This window comes from Hoplias malabaricus, chromosome 14 (genome assembly GCF_029633855.1).
Source record: "Hoplias malabaricus isolate fHopMal1 chromosome 14, fHopMal1.hap1, whole genome shotgun sequence".
Classification (NCBI taxonomy): Eukaryota; Metazoa; Chordata; class Actinopteri; order Characiformes; family Erythrinidae; genus Hoplias; species Hoplias malabaricus.
The window spans coordinates 29,227,533-29,244,953 of record NC_089813.1 but is presented as its reverse complement, the minus strand read 5'-3'; the positions used below and the strand labels follow the sequence as shown (position 1 = coordinate 29,244,953).

The following is a 17,421-nucleotide window of genomic DNA, read 5'->3' as shown; positions in this document are numbered from 1 at the left end:
GTTAAATTAAAATCAAAAATTTAAAATTGTCTCCAGGTGGGCATGGTGGCACAGCAGATAGTGTCGCACAGCTACAGAGACCTGGAGGTTGTGGGTTCAAGTCCCGCTCCGGGTGACTGTCTGTGAGGGGTTTGGTGTATTATCCATGTGTCTGCGTGGGTTTCCTCCGGGTGCTCCGGTTTCCTCCCACAGTCCAAAAAAACACGTTGGTAGGTGGATTGGCGACTCAAAAGTGTCCGTAGGTGTGAGTGAATGTGTGTGTGTGTTGCCCTGTGAAGGACTGGCACCCCCTCCAGGGTGTGTTCCTGCCTTGCGCCCAATGATTCTGGGTAGGCTCCGGACACACCATGACCCTGAACTGGATAAGCGGTTACAGACAATGAATGAATGAAAAAAAATTGTCTCCTTTGGACCAGTGAGTACCCTGTAAAATACCTTACGCTTTCTGTGCTGCAAGATAAAATGCAAAATTAATTACTGTTCTAAATATAAATGATTTCTCAGTTTTCACCATACTTTGAAAACCTGCGTATCAAAAATATACATTCTATCTTCTAATTACGGCCTCCACCCTTTTGACAATTCCTTTTACAATCTTTTGTCTCTCTTAACACTCACCTAACCACAATTCCAGTGTTGAGATATCACACAAAGACACTCTCTGTGGGTGTTGCCCAAGAAGCCATAGGTACCGTTGCACACAGATACTAACATCTGCACGTCAACTTTTCTCTCCAGCATTTGGATCTTTGTCTTTCCTTTATCTATGTTTTTTGACCCTGTTTTTGAATATGATTTTTTCTTCTCATAATTTTAACGATTTTTAAATAGATTAGTTTTAAATGGTAAATATTAGAGTTCAGCCCATTGACCTTATTTTGTTGTGGTACAAAATTCTGCTCTTGGCTATGTAATATATCACATATCTGTTTAGTTTCTAACAGCCTAACAATTTCCTTTGCTTTAAAAGTTGCCGAGTTTTTGTGCTTTCAAACAAGATTTTTTTTTCAGTTTTACAGCATATACAGTTATAGCCGAACCCCTGTGAAAACCTTTCTTCATACCTAGACTCATAGTGCAGAGATATACCACTTGCTACATGTTGACAGAATGTTGCTTTCCATTTGCAAAAAACAACTCATCCTATCTGTGAAGGTTGTCAGTCATCGTTAGATGCCCAGGAAAATTTTTACCATTTTTACTCATTCAAATGTTGAATTTGCTGAATTATTTAAAGGCTATTACAAACAAACTAACTTGAGGCTTGTCAGGACACATCATGGATTTCTGTGAATAAAAGAATTTAATAATTCTGCAACAATTTAAACTTGTTTTTTTTTTTTGATTAATTTCTAATATTTTGCTCACCCATTTTCTAAATCAAATATTATATACTGCACATACTGCACGTAGTAAAAAATAAATAAAATTAAGTAAACAACAAAGCATTGGATTTCCAAAGGCCTCATAAGAAAGCTCCATAAAATCTGTATTTGTTTAGAGGTTTAGAGGTTCTGACTACAAAAAAACTTCATTCATTTATTTTAATTATGGTTTAAATGACATGTTTTGCTTAAAATTCTCTAAAAAAATCTCTTGGTAACCTGTAATGTGATCTACCAGGCCAAACGTAAACTTAATTTAAGGCCACCTACAAACCTGTCACACACATGGTCAAGGTTTGATATATATATATTTTACAGTTTTGTTGTGAAATATCTGTGTTTGTTATATCTTCTTTTATTTTTTTTAATATGATAACATTCCTACACATAGGTTTTGCATATTTAGCATGCTCCACAACATGCATGATTATGGCTCAGATACATTATTCATGGCTTTGGCAGCATGCTGTGGCATCAGGATATTGTGTAGTGCATGGCATTGCTATTGAGAAGCATCAAGTTCAACTTCAAGCAATTTGTGTTATCACTGTTTTAAAACTGTGTAAAGTATTTCGGATAGGAACGGTCACACAAGATCTACCAAGAAAAAAATGAGGTTAACTTTGAGGTACGTTTTAATCTAAACCTGCCTCTAACCCTTCATTTGAAATCATTGAATATGAACAATGATATGAATATGAACAAAAACAACTTGAAATTTAAGAAAGATATGTTGAACAAAACCCTTACTTATGAAGTATAGATTGTAATATTTATAACTATTGTTGCTTGGTTTCACTTCAGATAGGATGTCAATTCCATGCACATCTTAAACAGACATTGTTTCCTTGAGCTTCTTCATAATCAGAAGTGCATTAGAGGTTTTAACCCTGAGGTAACCAGCTATGGCAAAGTCTGTTTAATGTGCATGGGTGCATGGAGGCTTTTTACAGATCTGTTATAAGTGGATAATTGTATGGTAATAAAATGGTAATAAATTGTATTTACCCAAAAATACATAATCATATAAATAATAAAAGCTGTTACTAAAAAATAGTTCAGAAATTGCAACTATAACAAATGTGTGATTTTATAAACAAATTTCATTGCCTGCAACACATTCCAAAAATGTTGAGATAGAGGCATGTGGATCAAGGAGTTTAACAAGTGTAATTTTAGCCATGATGATAAAAGACATCAGCTGCTCAACAGTGCATTGAACCCTTTTTCTGATTTCCTTCTCCTTGATGTGCCATAGCAGACAGTAACACACGCATTCAGTATCTGTGAAGCCAAGCTGTTGTAGCACATACAGAATGAGGCCTGGCATTGTCTTGCTGAAATAAACACTGATTTTTCATGAAAAACTCATACTCATCAGACAACATCAGACAGCAAACATTGGACCATCTCAGATGATCTTGAGCCCAAAGAACTCAGTGGTATTTATGTATAGACTAATAGATAGCTTCTAGTGTAATAGTGAATTAGCTTACATTTTTTGATGCAGAGGGTTAAGTTACAGTGGTTGTCAGGTGTACTCCCAACTATAACATGACAGTTACTCTTGCAATGCCATCTGAAGGCTTCACACACTTAACAGGCTGAGATTTCTCTGGATTACAAGAATCATTTTACAATATTAAGCTTTGCATGGTTCTTTTTGGAGTTTTTGACAATTCTTTCATACCAAAGTACAGTGTTGTAAGCCATGACCCAGCCAGCCTTGCCTGCAAAGGCTGAATGCTCCTTTTACACAATTTATATTCACCTGTGTGTAATTCTTCAAAGCAGTGTCAAACTTTCCATTATTTTGCCCTGTCCCAAATATTTTGGAGTGTGATATAGGTTTATATTTGTAAACATTTACAAAATACAAAGAATTTGGTCAATGAAAACTGTGGATATCTTTTCTTTGGACATTTTGTTGGTTGAATAATGACTGAAGAGAAGTTACAAATCACATATTTACAAACGGTCCACTTTTGAAAATGGGATTGAACATGGAATTAGAGCTGTAAAATGCAAGCTCACTCCTTCCATCCTGGCTTGCATCTCACTTAAGGAAATGATATCATCAAATGACATCACAAGAAAAATATGGTAATTGTTGTAGTGTGTGGGACTATGTTTCAGTTCCCGATTTGGGTAAGCACAGATTAGTAAAAACTGGTAACTAAAGTCCAGTTCCCTATTTGGGTAAAGTACACATCTGTAAGAACAGATATCAGCTGATTTGAAATGCATTAGCTGTCTGTATATTAAATACATTAAATTACTGTATATATAAGTATGAAACAAAGTGAATCATATTTAATAGCACTAAAACAAAATAATTTTAGCAAAATATTTCATTGTTTTTTTGGTGCAAATGCCAAATTATTATTCAGCAACAACTAGGAAATTTACATCAATGGATAAATACATCTTATTAACATAATATTACCATATTAATATGCACTATTCCCAATACATAAAATGCTTCTGTGCTGACATTTTTTATATTCATTCAATAAGAAAAAACTCAAGCCTGTTTTAAAGTTTTTTTAACTGTATTTACAGCAAATTACAGCTAGATGATATAGTCACCCAAGCATACATGAATTCTTCAGGGAACTTGATTTACTGTATGTTCAACTGTAAGTTAACAATTACATAATGGTTTCATTTTCCATTTGATTTTTATACCCCAAAACAATCTTTACACACAGCCGCAAATCAAGCCTTAAAGACAAAATATTCCCCAGTCCCTCTAAGAGTGAAGTGGGAAAGGAGACTAAATCACCTGGAGCAGAGGATAGTCCTAACAAGGTGGCAAAAAGCTGGAGCTTCACCGACAGAAACAAATCCAAACAGAGCTTAAAGGGCAATGATGGAACTCGTCAGACCCCAGAAGGTCAGAAAAAGATACACAACACAGATACACACTGTTTTTAACATACGTTAATTTTTGTTCTCTCTCTTATAAATACTATATATATATATATATATATATATATATATATATATATATATATATATATATATATATATATATATATATATATATATATATTCACATGTTTATTCTATAAATAAACATTGTAATATAATATTGAAACACACACACATGCTCACAATCTTGTACTTTTCTTCCCTTTCTCGTGGAAAGCTTGCTCTTTAATCTGATTATGGACAGGTTGTATTCACTGGCACAGAACCAGCTGTCAGTGCATGCTCAGAAGAGGGTATCAATTATGCACTCTACTCATTAACAGTGGAAGGTGCTATCTTTCTCTTCTGTTTAGCAGAAATGCTTTTCATAATATCCATATTTTCATTTATTGAACAGGTTATCCATGGGTTTAGGTGTTTTTGTGATATTCGTTGTTTTCATGTACTGGGAAAGGCACATAAAAGTCAATATAATTTTTATTAAGTACCCTCCATTTGACAGATGATTGCATTTTCATGCCATGCTGTTATCAGCTAAAAATATATATTTAATTTCTTCCTGGTCACTGTCTTCACTCTCATTGCTTCCTTTCTCATTCCTCTTGATGGAAAAAAGTGCTGATTGAGATGCAGGATGAAGACTTCGGATTGAAGAGTTCTCCAGGTTAGGCTGTGATCTAGCAATATGATCCAAATTACATGGAGATGACACTGCGGTTTTCCTACGATGTATTCATAATGAGTAGCTGCAATTCCTTATTCATGGTTACTCTTGGCTATTTAAAGACATTTTTATTATACAGATGATGATAATGTTTTTGTAAGTGTAAACCAACATGTTCTTTCTGCCTCAAAACCATGACACCATTTGTTCATGATTTCTCAGCATATTCCATTCATAAATAACACTTCCATATTAATAATATTAACATGATTAGTGAAAGAGTCTACATTCTTTAAACCATTTTTCATCTGAAATCTTTAATTGCTTTTCCATGTTTGTCTCTTCACATTTTGGCAGCAGTTGAAGGGTTGATCAGTAAGAAAAATCCCTTTTTCTAGGGTTTGATGCTTTTACTAGGCAGCCGATGAAGACAAAAACAGTGCATGTCTAAAAATTGCTTTGTAATTACTGAGTTGCAGTTTGCCTTAACAAGATTGCACTACATGCAACACCTTCTCTCATAAAATCTGCTGACTGCTATGTCAAAAATAGACTGCTGAAGTTCTAACTTCTAAGCTGTAAAATATGTTAATTGCAGCCATTTTTTATTAATAAATCAGATTGGTGAGAGTATGAATGCAGAAATGATACCTTTTGTGACTTATCATGGTCATTTATTTACATTTTTTATGACAGAATGTGTTACAAATATTTGTAGTAATTTTGCTCTTTTCTCCTTACGTGTTTTACGTTAACCTGCATGAGATGTTCTTCTGCTTTCAGAGGAAACAAGATTGTTTCCAGTATCCAGTATTTTTTCAGCAATCACACACTGGCTATTATGTCATATGATTGGAATCTGTTAAGATTTTTATGCATATGACATAACCTGGACCTGATATTCCTATTACATGTACTACCATCTCAACATGCTAGCAAGTGTTAATGAAGCACTGGAGTTTTGCTTGATTGTGAGTTGTTTTAGGTAAATTATATGGTGTACTATGTAGAACCTCAGGTAAGAATTTTGTGCATGTTAACTTTGTTATTTTGTCTTAGGAAGTAAAAAGAATCATGTCCAAACTTATGACAGGAACTAATATTTTAATAATGACAATTGTATGTAGATTAGATCTGTCAAGCAGCTTTGAGTTTGTTAATATTTTTGAATATTTTGTTACATGTAACTCTTTAGAATTTTTCTAAATTTGTAGGGAACATTTGTAAGACTTTAAATCTAGAATTTGCCATTTAGACTACTTACCTTAGAGGATCATGATTCTAGAATCATATTGGTCACCTCAGAAATAGGTACAAAGGCACTGTACAACTTTTTCATAGGTTATTCTTCATTGATACTAGGATATTAATAGTTTATGTGGTTATGTGTGTTGTAGAGGCCAGTCTCCCTGATGAATTTGGAGATGATAGGACTTGCCATTGTGACTTTATGCAAGACATTTCTCCTGCACTTAAGGCCACCGTAAGAGCAATCTGGTAGGAGTGACACCAAACATACAAATCCCATTTCCAAAATAGTTGGACATTGTGCAAAATGTACATGAACCCAAAAGCCAGCCTATATTTAATTGAAAATAGTACAAAGACCATATCTATACTATTGAAAATGAGATGTTTAAATGTTTTTAATTCTGAAAAATATATGCCCATTTCTAAATTGATTCAAGCAACACTTTAGAAAAAAGATGGGATGGGACAACAGTGTCTAGACTGATAAAGTTGTCTAATGCTACAAAAAACAAACAAACAAAAAATCTAATTAGGTTAATTGGCAACTGGTCTTTGATAGGTTTGGGTTTAAAAACACCTCATCAGAGATGCTGAGTTCTTCAGAATTAAAGATGGGAAGGGGTTCACCATTCTGTGTAAAACTCTGCAGGCAGATAGTGAAAAACTCAAGAATTTCCAACATAAAATAGCAAAGAACTTGTGAATAATTTTGTGCACAATACATAATGTTCATATAAGATGGACAGAGGTATGTGTCCTTTGTTCAGACAAATCAAAATTTGCAATTCTTTTTGGACATCATGGATGTTGCATTCTCTGGGTTAAACTGGACTGTCCGGCTTGTTTTAAGTTTACAGTTCAAAAGCCAGCTTCTGGGCCTGCATTAGTGGACATGGCATGTGTCCAGCTTTTCTCTGTGTCTACCACTGCTGCTGGCAGAGACTCAGCAAAGGACTATGTCTAGACCAGTCAGAGAGACAGACTTCGCTCACCGTTGCCCGAGGACTGATCTGTTTCACTTTTGATTGGCTGTATTTAGGCAGTGTGTTTGCAGCAGTTCACTGTGAAACATTGCCACAGTCTCTCTGTTTGCATACGTATATCATCTTTTGTTTATTTGAATATTTATGAATGTTATGAATATGTTATGAATAGTTATGAATATTTGCTTTTGTTTTTGGATTTTGTCTCTCTCTATATCAAAGACCCAAACTGTTGCACAGCTGAAGTTATATATCAAGCAAGAATGGTATAACAATATACTTTCAAAATTACAACAAAAAAGTCTCATCAGTTGCAAAATGCTTTCAGACCTTTGTTAAAAGAGGTGATGCAAAAGTGGTAAACATGCCCCTGTTCTTGTTTCTAGCATCAAATTTGAAATGGGCATATTTAAAAAAAAAATGTTGTCTTTATAATATTTTCCAATTAAATATAAGGTTAAAAGGACTGGGGCCCCCTCCAGGGTGTATTCCCGCTTTGCGCCCAATGATTCGAGGTAGGCTCCAGACCCACCGTGACCCTGAACTGGACAAAAGGTTACAGACAATGAATGAATGAATTAATTAATATAGGGTTAAAATAATTCTGTTTTTATTCTCATTTTGCCCAGTGTCCCAATTTATCTACAAATGGGGTATACAATACTAACTGGTATTGCACAACTTATTATTTCCAAATTCTCCTCATTATAAAATATTTTCACTTGCTTGTTTTAGCATCATGCGATTTCTGGTGTCCAAGAGAAGGTTTAAAGAGAGCTTGAAGCCCTATGATGTGATGGATGTGATTGAGCAGTACTCAGCAGGTCATCTGGACATGCTCGCCCGCATTAAAAACCTGCAATCCAGGCAAGATCTCCATCCAAACACTGCTGCTGCCTTTCTACGTGCAATACTCTCTGTGTTACTCTACTTTACAACTGGGTTTATGACTTCCTGTTGTGTTGTCAGTTACACATGAACTGTTTGAACATAACACTTCCCTTTCTGAACGTCTTGTTGCTAGTTCTGTATTTGGGTGCTATGCCCTCTGCCGGTTACTCACTGTCTGGACTACCAGTTGAACACACATGAAATCTTATAGTTCAAAATGGCCTCAAATTCCCTCATACCCATGACACATTCAGTCATCTCTGAAGGGATTGAAGTTTCACTTTCCCCAGTTTTTTTCTCTTTTATTTAATTTTCTCTCACATTTCCTCTCACAGAGTTCTAATGTGAGTCAAAATTCACTTTTTTCTTCAAATAAGATTCATATATGTTGTGAAGTACAACCACTTTTCCACACATATAAAATATATTCCAACTGCAAATAGCCATTTGCCTGTGTGCCACGACAGTTGTGTCTATGGAATATATTCTCACTTATTTGTCCTTGGTTCTCAAAGGAGGACTGGGATTGGTATCCATGTGTTGCTTCATGATGCTTTGCCCCATGTCTTCTCTATGTACTTTGCCAGGATAGATATGATTGTTGGCCCCCCACCCCCTTCGACCCCTCGCCATAGGAAGTACGTATTCAAAAAGCATTAAGTTGACAAATCTAAATGGGTCTGTTATTGAACAGCATTTCCACATATAGTGAATGTAACTTGTTACAATCTTGTTTTCAGCCCAAATGAAATTGCAGAAAAAGGTGTAAATGGCCATCAGTGTTCACTGTTAATGCTTTTTCAGTATAATGTTTTTATTATTTTGCCCACTGCCAGTGAATATGTGCTGATCACCATTAAACTGTTGTTAAAAAATTAAAAATAAAAATCACTGAAAAATAGTTTAAATGCTGTCCAATAACTCAGTTTGCCCAGCAGTGGAGCTGTACCCTAACTAGTGGGGGACTAATACATTTGTGCATGCCATATTTTTGCATTTGAAAAGAATGCCATCTAAAAACGTCAGCCATTTACCTGTAGAATCAGTGAAGCATGAAGCATCATAAGGCATGGTACCAGGTTATATTTAAGGACATTCTCCATTTCTTCACTTAATTTCCTTTGCAGCACATTTAAAGGCCATTTTTACAACATATTTGTTTCCAGTGAACATGCCTGGCATTACCACTGTCCTTTCCCTGCATTCGTATTAGACCTCAGCCTTCTCCTGGCGATGATGCATGGGGTAGTACCCTTGTGGTACAAAATGCATGATGATAACAAACACTATGACACCAAATTACATTTCTCATTTTCAAAACTAAAAACTAAAGATATACTGAAAACAGTTAATGCTGCCCTCTCCATATTATACATTTTTTATTTTTATGGTGAAAACACTTGCATATTTTCAATTTAAATGTATCCGTCTGGTTCAGGCCTGTGAAGTGTGTTTTACTGCGTGCAGATGAGTGAGCTACACTGCACTGGCTCTGTGTAGAAGAGATTGTTTTGTGAATTGTCAGGGTAGACCAGATAGTGGGAAAGGGAGCTCCAGCAGGGGATAAGGACAAACCCAGCAGTGAAGGGGAGCAGGCAGATGACGCCAGTATGATGGGACAATTGGTCAAAATGGAGAAGCAGGTAAATAGCAACTTTTTAAACCCCAGAAGACCTCTCAGTCCATACAGTTCCCAATTAAAGACTCTCACCAAGTCTGTTTTTGAGTTTTGAGTATGATTCTAATATCACTTATATTTTCAGGTCCAGCAATATTTGAATAGTACACCACCACAATGGGTTTAAAACAAAAATCAGGATGTGACTGAAGTGTTTTTGTGATTGAAGGATTTTTGCCTTAATTCACAGGGTTTAACAAAAGAATTGTACTAACTTTTTAGGAAATACAGTTTTTACATAGTCCCTTCATTTTCAAAGGCTTAAAAGTAATTAGACAACTAATAAGCATTTTCATGGAGAGGTATGACATGTTTCTTCATTTCTTCTTGACGTATTCATGAGATAAATATTCTGGGATGGACTCCGAGTGTTAAATTTTCATTTACTAGCTGTTCATGGGAACTCTCAATCAAAAGAGATGTTGATACAAGCCTATCAGATGAATCTCAGAAACTGTAGAAGTCCCCAGATAAACAATTTGGTACATTCCTTAAAAGAAAAAGATGCACTTGTGAACATCTTGACTTTGAGTTTGAGGAGAGTGCTAAGTGATTCTTTTGGCCCACAGGTGGGTGCAATGGACCGCAAGCTGGACTTCCTGGTGAACATATACACCACGCGATTAGGCATTCCCAGGTCTGAAACTGAAGCTTTACTCGGCTTCAAAATGCCTGACCCAGCACCTCCTTACCACAGCCCAGAGGACAAGAGCGAAAACGCAATGGATGAGAAGGAAGACAAGAAGAAGAAAAGCAGTTCAGCTGCAGAGCCAGCTTCCACTGGAGCTCCTTCTGAAGATCAGTACCATCAAGCCACCTCCTGTCAGCAGCAGCAGCAGCACAGTGAGCTGCCTCTTAAAGTGCCGCTATGGAACAGCAGTCGTGGGGTGTCCCCTGTGGGCACAGATGACCCATCCCTTTACCGCATCCCTCCCCCTCCAGTCCATGAGAGCGGGGAAAACGGCCGTCAGCGGAGACCACGAAGGTCCAGGCCTCAGCCTGTTGTGGAGAGCGATACATCCCTCTCCATTCCTTCAGTGGACCACGAGGAGCTGGAGCGCTCCTTCAGCGGCTTCAGTATCTCCCAGGCCAAGGAGGAGGTATATCCTCCTCCAGCAAGCCTGAGCCTTTTCTGGGCTGGAGGGACTGGTGTTGTGTGCACTCGAATCAGGCCATACCTGGCTGAGGGAGAATCAGACACTGACTCTGACCTCTACACACCCAATCCTTCTCCATTGTCTTTTACTGGAGAGTCCATGGCCTTTGCAGACCGGGGGTGGCCAGGATTCAAATAGACTTCAGAAAGGGCCATTCACATCCTCAGAAGAGTGAATATTTACAAAAGGAAACATGGATCTACAGCTTTGAAATTTAAAATCAAAGTTGAAATTTAGAATTATTCCTCAAAAGCTTGGAATCACTTTTTCAGTATTACAAAATATTAAATCAACTTGTTACAGATACAAATATCAAAACATGTTCCCATAGGTTGCTACCACTATGATTGGTCCAAAAAGGTTAGTGATAACTCCCCGAAATTTCTCTAATAACTGACAAGGATGTATGACAATAGCAATGAAATAAAATAAATATCCAGAATATCTATATTTTTAAAAGTAGCGCTCAAATTTTGAGGCAGATAACTTGAAAAGAAATTACAATCTACTGGCTTATAATTCACTTTTTAATCTTAAAATTTATTATTGAGTATGAAATATTAAACTAATATGAAAGTAATTATATACTTTTGAGAAAAAAAAACAGGTTTCTGGGCTTTGCTCAGAAAATGACCTGAAACATTTAAAAACATGTACGGACAACTTGTTAATATTTCTAATTTCAAACTTTTAAAGAGTAGCATTCAACAGTGTAAGTAACAAAAATAAAAATAGTGTACTCAGTGGACGCTCATGATTGGTATGAAATTGACCATATTACAGCATTAGTGAATATTGAACAACGGAGGCTTCAAATTCACGATGGTCGTCTTAAAAATTGGAGTCTCTTTATTTGCAGATATTGGCATGAACTCCCTTACCAGTGGTGCGTGACCTGTTTGTAATATTTAGAATTGTTAAGGTACCAGCGCTTATGCAATACTTAAAGCACCTTAATTCATGATTGTGCACTTGCTACTTAAGACTACCTTTGGTTGCCCATTTGGTTTTATTGGTTGCATTTGTTATAAGATCGTGAATGAGGGTAAGGATTGGATTTGTGAGATCTGTGTTTATGGAAACACAGTCGCCTTTAAATAAATTATTACCCCAACCAAAGATACAGAGAGAGCACTTGAAACTGAGCATGCCTTACACATACACATTTGTTCTTTCATTTTATATGAACATTATCTTTATTTTTATTGGAACATTAAAGGCGTGACAGGCAAGATTTTCACTGTTTGATAATTAATTAATATAAGTCATTACTAATTTATCATCACTTTTATCAAATTATCTAGTTTATTTTTGCAAAAGCTGCAAGCCCCTTTGGCGTGGTAGAAATGTAGCTAATATTTACATCAGACATGTCTGACTCTGTTAGTAAAAGCGACATTACTTGTTCATTCCTATGGGTAGCTTTTAAAAGAATGTAAAGCACTGAGCTGTAAGGAAATATAATGATGACAGTGTTTCATAAAGTCAAAAATTTTCAAATGCAATGCATTTTAGTTGAACAGAACCAATATCATGCAGCTAGACACCATACTTTACGCTTTAGCAACAACAAAAAAAGGTGCCTGACAATATTCAGTCCTCGTGATTACACTAACTGCATGGCATGTTTAGAGGAGCTTGATTTAAATGGTGAAGGTAACATAGGATTACATGCCCATTGAAAAAAAAAACTTGCATTCAACTGTTTTCCTTGGTGCCAACACTGACAATGACACATCTGCATTATGGTGAGACTGAAATCTGTATTCACCATTTTAATGACTGTTTAGAGCATGCTGGAAGGTTGTAATCTGTAAGGAAATAAAATGGGCTTAATCTCTGACTCTGACTCATCAACAGTCTGTTTTACCGAGGACAGTAAGGCACTCCTCATACTTTATTTTGAGTTTTATATTGATTTGTCCAGCCTACTTTGTGTTCTTTTTATCCATGCGCAGGAAGGAACATAAACGTCATCATGAATTCGCTTCAGTGTATCCAGTCCAGATTATCTGTAGCCCACCAGAATGACACCATGCCTATCACTGTCACAACACCCAATGCTAAAATGGACTTCAGCACGGCAAGGCACTGTAATGAGCATGAACAAAGAGAAAATGAACAATGAGTGCATTTAAAATTTAACTTATTACTGTTTAGTTTTGCACTGGAGCTACGAAACCAACAAACTCCACAAGTTCTGGAACTTTTTGCCACCTCAGATTCTTATAAATTCAGATTAAAATGGAGTTATCTCAAGTAAACTAATTTCTGTGTTTTTTAACACCATTAGACGTGAGTTTATGGGAATTTCTTACCAGAATGTGATGGTTTAGGCATGGTATAAGTACTTTTCTATGTTGGTGGCTAGTAACTTCCTAAACTTGTTAGTTACATGCAAACATAAAAGAAAATTAGAAAAATCTTTGAATACAAAACATGTCTTTACTATTTATATTTGCAGTATATTGAGGAAGAGAAAACTTCATTTGAATTTCTGAGAAAGCAAGCATTTAAAACCATGCATGGCATGATTTTGGGAGTTGGTGGAGCTCCCAATAGTTGTGCTTGTTTAAAAATGGCAAATGTTCCTAAATGTTATTAAAACACTGAATGTGCCAACCAATTACAGTCAAACACTCTCCTGACAAATCATTTGTAATGTCAGAAAACATATTTGTGTCTCTGTATGTGCAGACCATAGATTGCTGCAAATAAAGCTCATAAACTGGATAAGACTGGGTCCTCGTTTATTAAGAGGAAGTAAAGAAAACGGGAATCAGAGGGCCAAAAAGGCTTTTTACGGCTTTTTTTCAGTTTTTTTTTTCAGTTCTTAAAGCTCTTTCATTTTGGTACAGTGACTCTTACCTTGTTCCTTGGGGGTTTTTCATTTTGGGATGGGCTCACATGTGGTTGCTCCTTGGGTTGAACCTTTGTCTTGTCAGGAATGAAAAACTTCTCCTGCCGTTCATCATCTGACTCACTGTGGTACTGCAATGTTCATAATACTGTGAAATCTAGTTGCTGTATTGTATTTACTGTACATCAATCTTAGAACAGTAATGATGATTACTTTGACTCTCACCTCAGCCTTGAGTGTAGTAGCATGTTTGCCAAATTCGTTGTCAAGTTCCTGTTCACTGCTATGGAATTAAATATAGTAAGTGAATTATGATTTCACAGGGTAGAGGTAGTGGATAAGGTTTGTGGTTAGCCTAGACCATGAAGTCCATGCATAACCATATTAATATAATTGAAATAATGAGTCATTTAAGCGTACCTGTCTGACTCCTCTTCGCACTCTGAAGATTCATTTTTGAGACAAAAGGTAACTTTGTGATTCCTATCTGTAAGTGCAGAAGATATATGGGTACCACTTTCAAATAAAATAACACTTATAAAGATTTATAAATGGTTTACACTCTGTTTATTAATGTGATTAATTAGGGTGTTAACACATTAAAAGTCATTAATAATCAGTTATAACAGAGATCCTTTTTCGGCCAGTTCTCCACTGTAAAAGCGATCAATGATCTCAATGGGACTAACCTGGTTACATAAAGGTTAAAAAACATAGTCAACAGGGACCTGTTATTTGGCAAACAGTGAACCCAAATCTATCTACACTGTTAAACTGTTAAATCTCATGGAATTCTGACCTTACTTTCTCTTCTCCAGCTTCAGCACATATTTGTTAATAAGTTCAACCATCTAACCACCAAATTCATAGAATAAAATGTATTTTTACACCTTGATGATAATGTGATGTGTACCTTAATATATGAAATGATTTTAGGTCCTAGCTTATTCTTAACCTCGACATTTTCAGTCCTGATAAGTTCTCTAACACTTACAGCATTAGAGGAAAAAAGGTCACTGTAATCCTTTCAATCTCTGTGTTAAAAATAATTTAATGACCTTTAAGATGTATACAACCAAATTAATAACAATGTAATAAACAGATATTTAACTGTTTATACACCTTTATAAGTGTAGTCTTATTTTAATGTGGTACTGATATGTGTTGAGGTTACTGTGGTTGCAAAACATAGAAATATTTAACTGTCACAGCCGACTTTTCTGTACTCACCTGCCTTTTCCTCAATCTCAACCTGGTCACCGTAGAATCTATTAAATGCCTCAATTCTTCTTTTCTCCTGCTCCCAGTCCCGCTCCTTCTCCTCCCCATTTTCATCACCATCTAACTCATCCTGGTCTTCTTGTGTGTCCTCTTGGGTTCCCTCCTTATCAGCCAGCTTCTCTGCAGTCAGATCCCAGTCATACTCGTCTAGGAGCAGGTTGCATTCACTCTTCAATATGTCTGAGTACCAGAACAGCTCAGGGATTAAGGTGTTGGTGTCTCTCACACTGTCTAAAGGCTTTGAAGGGAACAGATCTTGTTCTTTGGTTGCTGCGTCCAGTTTGACTGATTCTAATGTTGGGCATAATTCTGGGGACTGTTTGTGGGGTTCTTCATACAAGTAATCAATATCAGAGACGCAGCTTGCATTTGTGTCTTTGTCCATCTCCTGATCACTGCCATCTCTGTCTTCTTCATCTATCCCTATGTAGTCAACATCCTCATCCACCCTCCCCAACTCGTCTACAGTGTTGTTGTTCTGTTCGTCGGTTTTCAAGTCTTCCTCAGGCTCCACTGATGCCTCACTAATTTCTTCTTGACTTGTGCTGTGGTCACTATTGATATCACTATCATAGTCTTGATCTGGATCATTACCATTTCTTGCACAGCTTTCATTTCCAATACCTTGATTACAGACATCTTCCTCTGTGTTGCTATCAGTTGTAAGAGGTTCTTGGAAGTCATCCTCAACAACATTATTCCTCTGGAATCCTGTGTCTATCTCTTCTGGTATCACCTGAACCTCTGGTTCCTTAATCTCAGTATCACTGTCCATAGAACTAGAAACAGTTTGTCTGCCTTCCTCTAGCAAGTGGTCTTCTGTGTGGCTCAAATCCTCCATTTTGGCTGATGAGCAATAATTGCTCAAACCGTTGTCTTTGAATATAGACATTTGGTCCTCATTCACAGCACTTTCTTCACACTCTTCAGTTTCACTCTGAGAGAAGTCTGAAGGATAATCTGCAAGACTTTCCTCCGTCTGATCTTGGTCTTCCTCTGTAAATTCTCTAAGGTCATCTTCATCATAGTCCCGTATGGGTATTTTTGGCTTAATGACAATAAAAGAATCATCTACGTTGCCTGCAGAGTCACACTGAAATGTTTCTTCTGTAGCATAGGTGTCTGGCTCTTCTTCTTCTGACTCTGATTCTCTCTCTTCTGGTGTCTCACTGGGCTCTAGAGTTGATGAAGTACCTTCCATTAATTGCTGGAAATCTGCCTTGGATGTTATTTGAAACTCAGCAGATTTCAATGGAAGTTCCTGATTTTGATGCTTTTCTTCTCCCAAGATACTGGCATCAGCCACTAATCCATGAAAAGGAACATCTGTTTCTTGTTTAATTTGCATGCATTCTTCCTCTGCAGACGATTCATTGCTTGCCTCATTCCCTTGTTGCACTTCAATTATCATCTCGTCTGCAACCTGATCATAATCCACTCTTTGAGAAGAACAACCTGCCTCAGCATCAGGGGAATAATTTGATGCACTCTCCTCATTGCTCTCAGTACTGTCTTCATCCTCTTCTTGTTCATAAACGTTAGTAAATGTCTCAGCTAGACCTTCGTCTGAGGATGTCCAGAGTTTGCAGACATTTTTCAGATCATTATCATCCACTAGCTGCGTTTGTAACATGCTACTACACTCATCAAGCTCAAAGTCTATATCAGCTTCTAAAGACGACATCCACAAAAAAAAACAACACATGTATCAGGATTACTGAGAGGCTTTATGAGGAAGTGAAACAAATCCTGAGTCAACAGATTTATCTCCAAACTACATACTACCAAAAAAAAAACAAGCTAATTTAAATGCTTTTTATTACCTGAAACTGCATCCTTCAGCAACTCTGCAATGTTTTGTTCCATCCTCTTTGGTAAAATCTGCAGGTGGTTTTAAAACAGCTATTTGAAAGCATTTGAAAAGCATAAGAAGGTATGTTGAGCACACACTTCATGAGTGAAAAAAGCGTGTATGTGGCTTACCTCTTTGTCTCAAAGTCACTTCCTGTCAAAATCAGGAATTCAAAATTTATCAGACCCTTAAATTTAAAATGAAAAAAAAAAAAACATAAAATGCCTATGGAAATAATGTTTTTGGACTTGTTAGAGATGTTAGAATGTAGAATGTAAGACCCCTAAAAATAAAACATTGAATGTTTTGATACTGTTGCCTCAGTAACAGTGCTGTGACAGAACTGAGGTTTCAAATACATACACCCGAGAAGGTACATCCTCCTCCACCTCCAGAAAAGGTTTTATTTACATGCCTCTGCAAACATGGCTGCAAATGTTTTAGACAGCTCAGTTCTGCCTGAGTTAGCTCTGAATTTGCATTTG

At 36.6% G+C, this 17,421-nt stretch overlaps 2 protein-coding genes across 3 annotated transcripts in view; one reads left to right on the top strand and one right to left on the bottom strand.

Annotated features, from left to right (window-relative positions):
• kcnq2a (potassium voltage-gated channel, KQT-like subfamily, member 2a) overlaps window positions 1-11,115 on the top strand; it is a 32,063-nt gene extending 20,948 nt beyond the window's left edge. The window contains exons 11-15 of the mRNA XM_066643701.1: window positions 4,097-4,281; window positions 6,381-6,480; window positions 7,953-8,084; window positions 9,634-9,751; window positions 10,356-11,115. Coding sequence (XP_066499798.1) covers window positions 4,097-4,281; window positions 6,381-6,480; window positions 7,953-8,084; window positions 9,634-9,751; window positions 10,356-11,081 — 1,261 coding nt within the window. The 3' untranslated portion in view covers window positions 11,082-11,115. The remainder of the gene's footprint in view (window positions 1-4,096; window positions 4,282-6,380; window positions 6,481-7,952; window positions 8,085-9,633; window positions 9,752-10,355) is intronic.
• A 1,780-nt stretch (window positions 11,116-12,895) lies between these two features.
• On the bottom strand, window positions 12,896-17,041 carry si:dkey-183p4.10 (dentin matrix acidic phosphoprotein 1). 2 transcript variants are annotated; one of them, XM_066643699.1, is made up of 6 exons: window positions 16,908-17,041; window positions 15,034-16,755; window positions 14,224-14,290; window positions 14,029-14,086; window positions 13,812-13,934; window positions 12,896-13,034 (listed from the first exon to the last, which is right to left on the bottom strand). In XM_066643699.1, the coding sequence occupies exons 1-6, from the start codon at window positions 16,948-16,950 to the stop codon at window positions 12,933-12,935; spliced, it is 2,115 nt and encodes a 704-aa protein (XP_066499796.1). In that variant the 5' UTR covers window positions 16,951-17,041; the 3' UTR covers window positions 12,896-12,932. The 2 variants fall into 2 exon arrangements, with proteins under 2 accessions (XP_066499796.1, XP_066499797.1); XM_066643700.1 differs by having other exon boundaries at window positions 14,029-14,083.
• Window positions 17,042-17,421: the final 380 nt, after the last annotated feature.